The following is a 12606-nucleotide window of genomic DNA, read 5'->3' on the forward strand; positions in this document are numbered from 1 at the left end:
CCGTGTGTGTCAGTGAGTAGTGCAAGTTCTATGGCAGTGTACTGCTGACTCACTGAAGGGTGGAAATGCTCTGGTAGGTGGGCACACCTTTAGTCTTAAATAGTCCAGTTTATACCTTTGGCCATTATTATCCAGATGTATTCAAACTCCCTCTTCAGGTTGCAGTAACATCAGTATCAGTGTCTTGTAGCAGTAGTTATGATGTACAGCTCAACAAAGAGTCTGGAGAAGCCATAGGTAGAAGAAAAATTAAAGAAAAGCTTTACTTAATGTAGCTTCATGGTAATTAAAACAGAAAGACCTTTTCTTTCACCTGTCTGTTTTGCTAAGGGTATCTCTTGGGCATATTCTGAAGTACATGGCTCTCTTGTAGCAAGCCGGAGCGCCGCTCCTTCCGTGCCTATGCTGCTGTGCTTTATATTGATCCCAGGATGAGGATCTTCATCAATGGACACAAAGTACAAACCAAACGACTCTCATGCTGCCTCTACAAGCCAAGGTAAGTGTTGGATCCAAGATCTGCAGGTGTGTGGCACCATTTGGAGTTAGAGAAAAGGTGTAGTGTTTTGCTCTCCAGGTGTATCCTGCATAATTCCATTTCTAACCCTACTGCCACAGAATCAGACCATAAGAGAATGGCACGTGCTGTTGACATTACGGGAAGAGAGATACATAGTGGAAAATCTAATGCCTTTGAAAATTGCATGAGTCATTGGTGCAATTTGGCTCCCTTTCAGAGCAAACAAAGAAATAAAGATCATGGTTGTATGAAATGCCATATTCACACAAAACTGTTGGGTAACTGTGTTGATGTTTTTGAGCGGAAGAAGGAAATGCATACGGTGAGTGTTAGGATTATTTCCAAAAAGAAACTAGACTGAGTGCTTTGAAACAGTTGTTTTTATATGTAGCTAATCCAGGTTTGAATAGAGGTTGAGAAAAAGCTTTCCCTATATTCCTTTTAAATCTCCTTAAACAAAAAATGTGACAGTGAGCTGGGGTGTGCTGTCAGTTGGCTGAACAGAGACAGGAAAAGGTTACTGGGATGGGAGGGGAAAGGGAAACCTGTATTTCAGTCTGCTTGAGGCAGACTCTCTTTGGTAGCACACAGTCTGCATTCTAGATACCCTGGCATAATTTATTTGAATCAAATAGTAGTAATTTTGTAGAGTATTTGTAGATTTTTTTAGTATAGCATTTTGGGCTCACTCTCAGCATACTAGGCACTGTTAGCAGCCACAGGCCAGGTGTCACGCCACTGACAGTGCCTGAAGAGCTTGACTGGTTTTTAACTTAGGCTTCCTCAGCTCCTTACATGAGACTGTGTGAAATGGTATCAGAAACCTGAGCAAAATAAAAGAATGTTACACCCAGTGCTCCTCATGCTGCCCAGGCCAGTTGTTTCCCTGTGGAAGGCTTACCACTGTAAATCTTGATTTGCTGAGTAGAGAATATCTGGATTTCTGGATTTTTGACTGTATTTTACCTACATGTGAGGGCCTTGTGCTGCTTTTGCTTGTGCTGTAGTCCATCAAAAGTAGTAGGGAGAGAAACCAGAGGAGGACACAGATTTTTGTCTCATCAGAGACAACCTTCTTGCAAGACTCATAGACAGGACGCCATCATTGTGAGTGATGTTGCCAGCATCATGACAATATTAGGTGTCCCAGGTTACCCAGGATGTTCATCTACCTCAGTGTCATCTCTTCAAGTGGTCAGTAGTCTATTCTAAGAAGCCCCAAGCTGATGTGTGCTAGTGGCAGGTGTATCTTGCAGATCTGCCTGTGCCACATCTGAGCAGATTCCTATAGATCTGCTTATAGTGATAGGCCAGTACAAATTCCTGAACATTTTAAAGGCATTTACATTTAAAATCCCTATTCATGCAACAGAGCAGTAAAGACTGTGCAAGGTCTTCCTGCAGAGCACAGTGTAAATCTTCTCAGACTTATGGCAATTATTGTGGCTTTACTGGGCCTCTTTGGAGAGTGTCCATACCGCTCCCTTCTGGCTGGACTTCCCAATGCCAGCTTTGGGCTCCAGAAGCTGTGTGGCCATCAGGACAAGCCATCAAAGCCTTCACTGTGGGTTCTGAGAGCCAGCACAGCTCTTGGGGAAGATACCATGCTGTCCTCTGGGCAGGTTGAGGAAACTCTTTTTCCTCAGGAGAGCTCAAATCTGCCTTGGGTGGCTCTTTCCAAAGGGAAAATCAGTAAATCAGTCCATTCTGAAAGTGGTTACTTTGCTTTTACTGCCATAGGTGTGGGGTTTTTTTACATTTTTCTCCCTGAACCTGCTGAAAAGGGTCACTTAATGCCCTCACTTTCCCTTTAGAGCTGAAGTCAGAGCTCACCATCCTCATTTATCTACTAGGCTTTGAGTGCTCCGCAGGTTAATACTGGGTTAATCCCTTGCATTTGTGCTGGCACTGTTTTGTGTGTGAGTGCATGGGGGAAGGGACCTCCATTATGGTGCTCCTTTGGGGTCAGCTGATGCAGCAGTGATGCTCAGCTCTTTAGGATGGCTGTGTTTCTGGCCCATTAGCCTGGGCCAGGTAAATGTTGAACCTTCCTAGTCAAGCAAAGGGATGGGGAACAGACAGTGGAGGTGCTGCTGCCTTACAGCCTGCTTGTCTGGGACATCTGAAGGGCTCTTTTCTTTCAGAGGGGGCTCCCTCCTGCTGTCAGTCAGGTTGTCTTTATCTCTGAAGGAAAAGCCTGTACAGTGGCTTGTCTGCAGGTTCCAGTGTTGGTGTTAGTGGACAATGAATGGAAATCTGCTGTGGATTTAGGGTATGTAAGTGCCTCTACTGAAGAAAAGGTTTTGCAGCCCTTGCACTTTTTCAGGAATAACAGTGCATTTCCTGAGCAGGACACTTATTTTCTGTTCGTCAGCACCCATGTTTCTGTGGGACAGGCTTCTCCTCACCTTTCTGGAGCTGATAATATCCTGGTGGCAGGGGCTGGCTGGTTTTGTGGGGATCCTTCACCAGCCTTTGCAGTTGTGTTACTACATTCCCAGCTTCCCTGGGAGTGGCCTGTGTGTCCTGCAGGATTGCTTCCATTTCTTCCCTGGTATCTGTTGGAGCTTATTTAGCAATATGGGCTGTGCAGGTAGAAATAGCCAGGCCACATGCAAGGCCTGTGCCTCCGTGAGGACACTCCAAGGCAGTTGGAATGAGTGTCTTGAAGCTCGTGATGGTTCACAGTGCCATCATCTAGGACGCCCCAGAGTTGCTTACAGTGCTTCCTACAGCAAAGGAGTGCTGAATCTATGGTCCCCACCAAGTGCTGCCCTTGCCTGCTGAGCTGGGCATGAGGGGGATAATTCAGCTTCACTCTGCTTCTCAGTCTTTTTATTTTCCCCTTTGAAGTCAGGCAGATGTGGGTGAATTAATGTAGTTATGCCAACATGTTGAAAGCAGCCTGGCTTTCAGAGTGTGCTGTCTTCTGGCCCCAGGTAGCTTTCATCAACCTTACATAGGTTAGAGATGATGCCGCCTGACTCTTTAGCTCCTGACACGATGAAATCACCAACTGTGATTTCTGGAAGTCTTAGCACCTGCCTGCTTTTTCCCCAGGGAGGAAATCCTTATGTTTAGCAAAATATATTTCTGGGAACTGTGCTTGTGGTAATAATTTTCTAGATTTGGGATCAAGGGATTCCTGTTGGTGAGACTATGTCTGATGTCAGCACCAACATCCATGTGTGCTCACCCACAGAAACAAACCTAAACAAAACTTTTCATAAGTACAAGGTTGTTTCTCACAAATCCTGACAGTTTATCTGCCATTTGGGGGGAATTTTATCTCTCATTAGGATCTAAGCATGATTCCAATCAGTTGGTCAGTCAAATGTTACATCCCCATGTGTTTTTACCTCTATGTAAAAACAGCATTTTTAGTGGCTTTTGCTTTAGCTAAATACTGGAAAAGTTAATCCCATCCATTTGGGATGGGATTTTCCTCTTGGTATATCCAAAACCTTGTGTCTTAAGGTGATCTGAGTTCCTGCAGGCTCTGCTTGTCCTAGGTGTCATCTTTCCTTGTGACGTGCTTGGAGGTGATGCACATTCATGAGTTTCTGCCTCACGAACACCAGTCTCTCGCTCTGCAGCAGTCAGTGAATTTGGGTCTGTATTTGGCATGTTAGCATGGCAGGTTAGGAAGGTGAAATAAGCTGCTCCATCTCTAGCACAATGTACAAGGTTATGAGTCAGATACAAAACACACAGAAGTGTCCTGAAACTTGAAGTTCTGATCAAATTGTTGTTTTGCTTTGAGATAGCCCTGTGTGAGATGGACTGATCAGACTGCATATGTGGACAGCTGTTCACAGGAAAGGTTATTTAGCTGTGGTGGGAAGGTTTTGAGAAGCTTTCCATATATATTCACTCTTCCTTTTTACTTCTGAAGAAATTATTTCTCTAAGTCTTGATATTTGCTACAAGAATATGGATATATTTCACCCCCGCTGGATATTGTGGTTGGAGCTACTATTAAAACATCTCTGACTTAAAAAGATTTTGCTTAGCTTCATCCAAAAATGTCCACTTCATGATATGTAAACCTCCTCTATTTATTGAATCTATTGGGAGGAGTAGAGTAGCATGTGGGGACCTTGTTTTCTCATGCAGTGATGAAATTTTGGTTTGACCTTACTGCTGAGTTTGCTGATTAATAAATTTTGATCATCACAGGATGTACAAATACACTTCAAACCGTTTCAAGACCCGTGCAGAGCAAGAGGTGAAGAAAGCAGAGCACATGGCAAGGATAGGTGAGTTGTCAGGGTGTGCATTCATCTGTTGCTAAGGGGAGGACTAAACCCTTGATTGGTGTGACCTGGGGTTGCCTGCCTCTGGGATCACTGGAATTGCTCAGGAACCGAATTATTGCAGCAACTACACATGACACTGACTTACATTCATGCAATGGAAGGAATGTACATTGTTCCCAGAGACCATTTCATCTGAGTAGCGGATGTACAGGATAACCCTTGGAGTCCCAGCAGTTTGCCCCCACTCCCAGCAGAAGCCTGGCTGAGCCCTGTCATCCTGCAGTTCTTCTCTCACCTTTAAGATATTATGAACTTTTGGTTGTGTTTTCGTTCTTCACCTTTCCTATTAAGGCAGTTAAAAAAGTAGATTTTTATTCTGTCACTTAATGTAAAGGGATTGGTCTGGGTGTACAAGGGAGCCCTGGTTTGCTTGGTTTTAACCCTTCCAGGCATACCTTTTGCCCATCTAATCTTCCTTTCCTGTTAAGTCAGGTAATCCTCAGGGAAAACTCAGTTTGTCATAATTGGATATTCAGCATAGAGAAATCACACAAGCATATAAATACGGCATTAAGTTGTATTATAACTGCCTTAAGTCTCCAGAAGTGTAACACAAAAAGCAATGTCCCTCCCTAACCCTTGATGCAAAAATACTGTAGTGAAGGAAGAATCTTGGAAGTTTTAAGTGATTTATATGTGACCTGTATCTTCTGGTAGGTTTCATATAAATCAACTACATAAATCACTTGGAGGCACGTGTCCTCTGTCCCTGTGTCAGAGCTGCTTTAGGCATGTCTGTGTGTGGCTGCAGGTCATATACACAAGTCACGGTGCCACATTCAGCCTGTACAGCATCACAGAGGGCAGTGTGACTGTGACCCTGCCCTAAAGAAAAGCAGCAGAGTGAAATGGTGTGAATTGCCATGTTCCCTGTTCCTCCTTTAGGAAGTACAGCCTGGCAAAATAGACTTGGTAAGATGAAGCTTAAGCAGATTTTATTGTGTGCCTCAATCCTCATAGGTGAATTTATTTTTTCATTGAGTCCTATAGCCAGGGCAGGTCTTAAGCACACACTCCCATTGCTTTTCAAGAAGATGCAAAGAGCAGAATTTAGAGAAGCTTCTTCCCTGAAGCAGTCTATGAGGCTTTCATGGCACTTAAAAGTGAAGTTTAGTACATGGCACTGAAAAATGGTGTCCATTGTTGTCCCAGTGCTGAGAACAGATCCCATTGACACTAAAATGTCACACATTTCCATCACCAAACCAGCCTGATGTTTTTGGGTGTGCAGGGATCACTGAAACTGGATGTGTGTGCCCAGGGGGCCAAGGAGGCCAATGACATCCTGGCCTCTGCTAGAAATAGTGTGGCCTGTAGGACCAGGGAAGTGATTCTTCCCCTCCGCCTGGTACTCATCACTGTTGAGGCCACACCTCAAGTACTGTGTCCAGTTCTGGGCCCCTCATTTCAAGAAGGATGTTGAGGTGTTAAGAGTGAGTCCAGAGATGGGCAATGGAGCTGGTGAAGGGTCTGGAGTGCATGTCCTATGAGGAGAGCTGGGGTGGTTTAGCTTAGAGAGAAGGAGGCTCAGGTAAAACTACCTGAAAGAGGCTGTAGCCAGGTGGGGGTGGGTCTCTGCTCCCAGGCAGATAGTCACAGGATGAGAAGACATAGTCTGAAAGTACACCAGGAGAGGCTTAAGTTGGACATTAGGATTAATTTCTTCACAGAAGGGATCATTAGATATTGGAATGGATTGCCCAGAAAGGTGGTGGAGTCACCGTCCCTGGAGGTATTTAAGGAAGGACTGAATGTGGCACTTAGTGCTGTGGTCCAGTTGACATGGTGGTGTTGGTCACAGGTTGGACTCCATGATCTCAGAGGTTTTTTCCAACCTAATTGATTCTGTGATTCTATAAACTGGCCCAGTGCTTTTGGTGTGCAGGAATCACCAAGCCAACCCAGTGCTTCAGGGAGTGCAGGGGTCACTGAATGGGCCTGGTGCCTCTGGGGTATGGTGCAGAGGATCACAAATGGGACATCATGCTGTTGGGGAAGATGAAATAGCAAGGCCCTATAAATATGATGGCCTGGCAAAAGAATCAGAGAATACAGATATCGAGATGAAAACAAGGTTTGAAATACCAAACCTTAATCACTGAGCATCTCGAAAACAATAATATAGCCAAGCTGAAAGCAATCCCCCCTTCTGATAGATCCTAAGGTCAAATGGAATGTCCTGTCTCACCCCCCAATGTATGGTTCATCCCATACCTGTAACCCTCCCCTGAAGTATCCGATGTCTGTAACCCCATTGGCCCAAGTCCTGTCCCAGCCCACCTTGAAGCCCCCTGATAAGGTGTGGCCGAGGGACCGGACGCTCTCTCTTGGACCCTCCTGCTGGGATGCCCACCTGGCACCCTCTCTCTCTCTCTCTCTCTCCCCCCCCACTCTCCCTGGGCCTACCACGAGTTGCGGCTAGCAACTCCAAGCAGGGCCCTTCATCCTTTACAATAAACCATATGCTCTAAAGACCGGACTTCAGAGATCCTTCGTTACCACCCATCCAAACCGTCCTGGAGTCCAGCAGTCCCCGCAGATGGGGTCACTGAATGGGCCTGGTGCCTCTGGGGTATGGTGCAGAGGATCACAAATGGGACATCATGCCATGATCAATATGATCAAGTGAAGCCAATTTTATTGTACAGAAGCCTATATTTATAATAAGTTCTGCTGTTCACGTGTCTCTAGCTAATACATGATTGGTTAATCCTAGCTGTTTATGCGTCTAAAATTAAATGCTGATTGGATCACCCGATTCTTCACTTGTCCTGCTTTGGTCGTCTGGCCCACCCCAGGTTCTCTTTTTTACTTTCTTGAACTTTGCTGGCAACTTTTGCCGACTCCTCTGACTCTTCTTTTTCCTGTTGTCAAGGATTCACTGACCCCGTTTCTTGAACTGGTTACTTTGTTACCAGAAGGCTGGATTGTGCATCTGCTGAATGTGTCCATTGTCCTGCAAAAAATCCTCAGCACTGGGGGAAAGAGGGTGTTGAGCAAAGGGCTTAGGACACTGTGGTGAAAACTCCCAGCTGACCTCAGACTGTTACTGCAAGATTGGAGCACACATGGAGCCTCCAGGACTAAAATATGCTCGGGGCATTATCCTCAGGGGTCTACGTCTCATTGCTTTACTTGTAGGAAAATACATTTAATCTGTAGCACCAAGCCTTTTTGTTCTCCTGCTGGTAGAAATTATTAATTTCTCATGGTCTCCAGTACTCCAGAGGGATCATCACCCAGGAATGATTTGCAGTTTGCTCTTTTAAACCCAGGAGTACATTGTGACAAATGGTGGGTCTCAGCTGAGCAAACAGCAGTTCCAGAATGCCAGAGATACCTGCCTACAAGGAATGTTTTGGAATCAGTCACACTGAGAGATTGCTGAGTATCTGGATATAGCTTATGAGCTTGTGGAATCAAAACAGGATAACCAAAAAATAGCTGGATGGAGAAGATGTGTGAGCAGCAGTGACATGGTGGCAGTTGGTGGCATGGCTTTGGCATATCTAAAAAGAAATATAGCTCAGGAGTGAAGACATACATATATTTAAGATGAGGAAAAAACACTTTTCATTCCCCAGGAACGAACTTCCTTCCTCATGCAATAAGCTGTAGTATCCAGATTCCTAAGTGAGTGAGTGGACTTAGGAGAAAAGTACCATTCCTGGGCAAGGTGGATGTGAAAGACCATCACTTGCTTTCTGTGTTCTTCTGAACTGAGACTGAGTTCAGAAGAACTGCACTGAGGCACCTTGGCATTGCCATTGCCTCGCTTCTGGAAATCCCCTTCCAAAGTTGGGTAGGCAAACAAATGGAAGAGGTGAGGAGACATGCAGATATCAAGGACTGGAAGCTAACAGCTCTGTGCTGCTCTAGGTATTATTTCAGATTATTTTGGTGTGTCCAGTGATGTGCTTGGCAGTGCCATGGGTACACCATGCCTGTTGTCACCTGGGAGGATGTGTATATGGGTTCCATCTGCTGTGTGCTCACTGTCCTGCATAGGACATGCATCTTTACGCCTTGGGACCTCACCCCTGTAACTGTATCAGTCCCTGTCAGCTGGCTCAGTTGTCACTGCATTAGTGGAGCAGGTTTGACCTGGGTTACCTGCCCTTCTGGGTTACCACTGTTCTCTCCACTAGCCACAGATACGTTTAGCCCACCAGCAACTTCCCTACAAGCTCTGATTGAAGTGGACCAAATATATTAAGCAGCCTCCAGCCTTTTGTTGGCTTGATTTAGCCAGACTGTCTCTTGATGATGGCTAGTCACACAACACAGTCCTTGGTAAGTAGCTGTGAACCCCAGACCATGCTGCTCTAGGAATGAGGTGAACGAAACTCCAATGGGACAATGTGTAGAAAGGAAAAGGGATTTGTGTTGTAGTCATCTAAGTGAACTGACTGGCTATAGACTCCAGTTTCCTTCTGTCTGGCAACCAAGTGCTGCTTTTTGGAGAGATATCGGTAATCCCTAGCTTGTCATCTTCTTGCTTACCTCATCCTATGTGAATCGTAGGCAAGGTCGCTCCTCCACTGGTGTGTTTCCTTGTTTGGAGTGTCTCACAGCCACAGTTTATCTCCCTGTGAGGAGAGCAGGAAGGGAGATGGCTTCTGGGTGTGCTGTTAACCAGGCTGCTGCACCCCCATCTGTGGGGGTGCAGGCATTGTTTGCCTTGGCGTGAGCTACGCCATCCCTCAGCATGCACCCATTGTATTGCCAAATTACAGAATCACAGGATAACTTGTATTGGAAGGGATCTTAAAGCTCATCTGAAGCCTTCTCCAGGCTAAGCACCCCAGCTCTCCTATCCTGTCTCCAGAGCAGAGGTGCTCTAACCCTTGGAGCATCTCCATGGCCTCCTCTAGATGCTCTCCAGCAGCTCCACAGCCTTCCTGTGCTGGGCCCCAGGGCTAGAGGCAGCTATGCAAATGGGGTCTCACCTGGACAGGGCACAGGGGCAGAATCTCCCTCTCCCCTGCTGCGCATGCTGTGGGATCAGCCCAGGGCACGGGAAGTTTCTGAGGGCCAGTGCAAACAGCTGGGACAGGTCCAGCTCTCATCCACCAGCACCCCCAATTCCTTCTTATTCAAGACTGTTCTCAGTCTGTTCTCCTTGCAGAAAATGAGGTTTATTGAATGAATCTTAAGGTGGTATGTGCCTCTCGTCAACATTCCTGTTTGTTTAGGAGAGAGGCAAAAAGGGGAGTTCCTTTTACGTTGTAAGTTTCTTGCATAGGAGGATCACATGCAGGGTAGGTTTTCCAAATGCTGGGTCCCATGTAATGTGTAGATTTGTCTTTTTTCCAGGCAAAATTTAGCAATTATCAGAGATAATAGCGTCTCTGATAGTAGTCCTTTCCCTTAGTCTTTGCAAGAAAATTACCTCTCTGGAACTCATTTTCAAGCCTGAACTTAATCCTGGTTTTGTGAGAACCTTTCTCTGAATCACATTACCAAGCAGAGCAGGCAGGGCCACAGGCATCCTTAGACTTTCCAGTTCCTTGCTGACTTCTTCACAGATTCTTCCTTCAAATGTGCTTTTGCATAGTATATCCCTGCTATTGTGCCACTTTTGACTGTGACCTCTGAGCATGTTTAAGATGCCATGTCAGTCGGACCACCCTCTCAGGTAAAGCTTGATTTTTGTACATTTTTGTGTTCCCTTTGTACCCTTTTACACATCAGTGCAGCAAAGGCTCTCTGGAATTGCTGTCTTTGGGTGAATGCCTGACAATGTCTGTCTGTACCAAATGGCTGACAGCATCCTTGTCCCTGTATGTTTCAGCGGAAGAGAAGGCTCGTGAGGCAGAGAGCAAAGCCCGTGCCCTTGAGCTACGCCTCGGAGGGGATCTCACGCGGGAGTCCAGGGTGAGCCTAGTGCTTTTGGCAGCATGTCGTGTTTTGGGCACCAAGGGATATTCATAACACTGGCGGTGGAGGGATGCTGACTGGGCAGCACCCCGTGGCAGCATGCCGTGTGATGGTTAAGCAGGTGGTGGCTCCAGTCGGCAGTGAACTTCCAGCAACATTTAGGCATCTCCACGGCTTCATCACCACTGGATGCGTTTCACCATCTTCACATGGTGTGCAGCCCAAGTGAGAAGTGTGCTGGCATTCCCCTGCCTACACCCCCACTATATCCTGCGTGGGAAGGTGACCTCCAGACTCCAGGTGCTGTTTGCTGACAGCCTCTGTGGAAGTGGCCCGGGGAACAGAACTAGAGCTACAGGCTTTTTGGCTGTTCCCTGCTGCCTGTGCAGCTGTCTCTGCAGCATTTGGGCAGGGGCTTTTGGAGAGAGCCTCTTTGCTTCCTTCCAGTGGGACTTTGGCTTTGAGAGGGGCAAGGCTGAGCCCTGGTGCCAGGAGTTGGGAGGAGGGCTGGCAGGGACACCAGGAAAGTCAGCAAGTAAAACCAGTTTAAAATCACTGAGCTTCCTATTGGTATGTCATGGAAACAATAGTATCCAGGTGTCCTGGATGTTTCCTTGTGCTCCATTGCCACTGTTTTCAATTTCCTTAATCCTTTTTTTACATGTAGACATTTTCCTCCAAGCAACTGTGTAGATGCTTAAACAACCTAGCATAAGTTTGCCCTACATGTGGAGTCACACTGATTGTCACTGTCTACCAGTTGTGACTTCTTTACATTTAAAACATTTCTCAGCTCTTCCTGAAAGAGCAGAAAATCATAAATTGAGTGAATTTTATTAATTTCCCAGCTTGACTATGCAATGCCTGTTTGCAGGTGACACTGCGTCAGGTCCAGAACTCAGCTATCACCATGCGGCGGGAGGCTGACGTCAAGAAAAGAATTCAAGATGCAAAGCAGCGGTGAGTGCAGGGGCTTCCAAACTCTGGAGTACCTAGGCTGTTTGCTCCAGGTGCTCATATAGCTCTCCTCTTTTGCGTGTATTTTTGGTTCGCCTCAAAGCTTAAATATCCATGGGCGTCTCATATGCTTGGGCTTTTAAACTGAGCAGCTGGGGCGCTATTATGGTTACCTCTGGTATTCTCCTCTTACCTGCTGGAAGACATGAGGGTCTCTGGATTGGGCTTTTTTTCTCTAAATGCTTACCTGGTTTTCACATAAGTTTTTTTTCAGTCTTGCTTTTTCACCTGCAGATAAGATTCAGTCTGATGAACAAATGTTTGCAAATTACAATGAAACAGCTTTTAGGAATTTTAGGGATGCTTTCTAAAAACAGGCTGAGTTTTGGTGTAGTCAGTGCTGTGAAATCCCAAGGCATTCTTCTAGCTTAGTTCTGGTGGCAATTAACTTTGGTTTTTGATGTACTCACAGGAATATTTCACTCTTCATATACATTTGTTTTGCATTTCTCAAATGGAGTGAAAACCAGAAAAAAATGCTCTTAAAACAAATACTGAGTTTGAGGAAGTTGGAGATTTAGATACAGAACATCTCCATTCCCATCTATGTGTGTGCATGCCCATCTACATGGCTGCCTAGGTCAGAGCTATCCCAGACTTGTTGCCAGAGGTAGATCTAATGCATCTTAAGATGCTAAAAAGAAATAAATAAATACAGCTTTAATTTAAAAGTGCTAAAGCTAGGATCTGAATGATACAGAAGCTTGTGAGAGAACCTCTTTCCTTCAGCTTCCACATACTTTTCCATCTACACCTTTGTTCTTTAATTCTTGGGTTTGGTGACATTAGCGTGCAACGAAAAATTTTGTGAATAGTCTTCTGGCCTTCCTGCCCATGGGCAAAATACTTCTTCCTGTTACTAAGCTGACC

The 12606-nt window shown here is 45.7% G+C and overlaps 1 protein-coding gene across 8 annotated transcripts in view; it reads left to right on the top strand.

The window, feature by feature from the left end:
- Positions 1-12606, top strand: part of MORC2 (MORC family CW-type zinc finger 2) — a 52220-nt gene that overhangs the window by 21379 nt on the left and 18235 nt on the right. For all 8 annotated transcript variants that reach the window (XM_053959841.1, XM_053959843.1, XM_053959842.1 and 5 more), the window contains 4 exons: positions 374-499; positions 4700-4779; positions 10634-10716; positions 11594-11679. In XM_053959841.1, the coding sequence (XP_053815816.1) occupies positions 374-499; positions 4700-4779; positions 10634-10716; positions 11594-11679 (375 nt within the window). The remainder of the gene's footprint in view (positions 1-373; positions 500-4699; positions 4780-10633; positions 10717-11593; positions 11680-12606) is intronic.

The sequence above is a fragment of the Vidua chalybeata genome, chromosome 18, assembly GCF_026979565.1.
Source record: "Vidua chalybeata isolate OUT-0048 chromosome 18, bVidCha1 merged haplotype, whole genome shotgun sequence".
Lineage (NCBI taxonomy): Eukaryota > Metazoa > Chordata > Aves > Passeriformes > Viduidae > Vidua > Vidua chalybeata.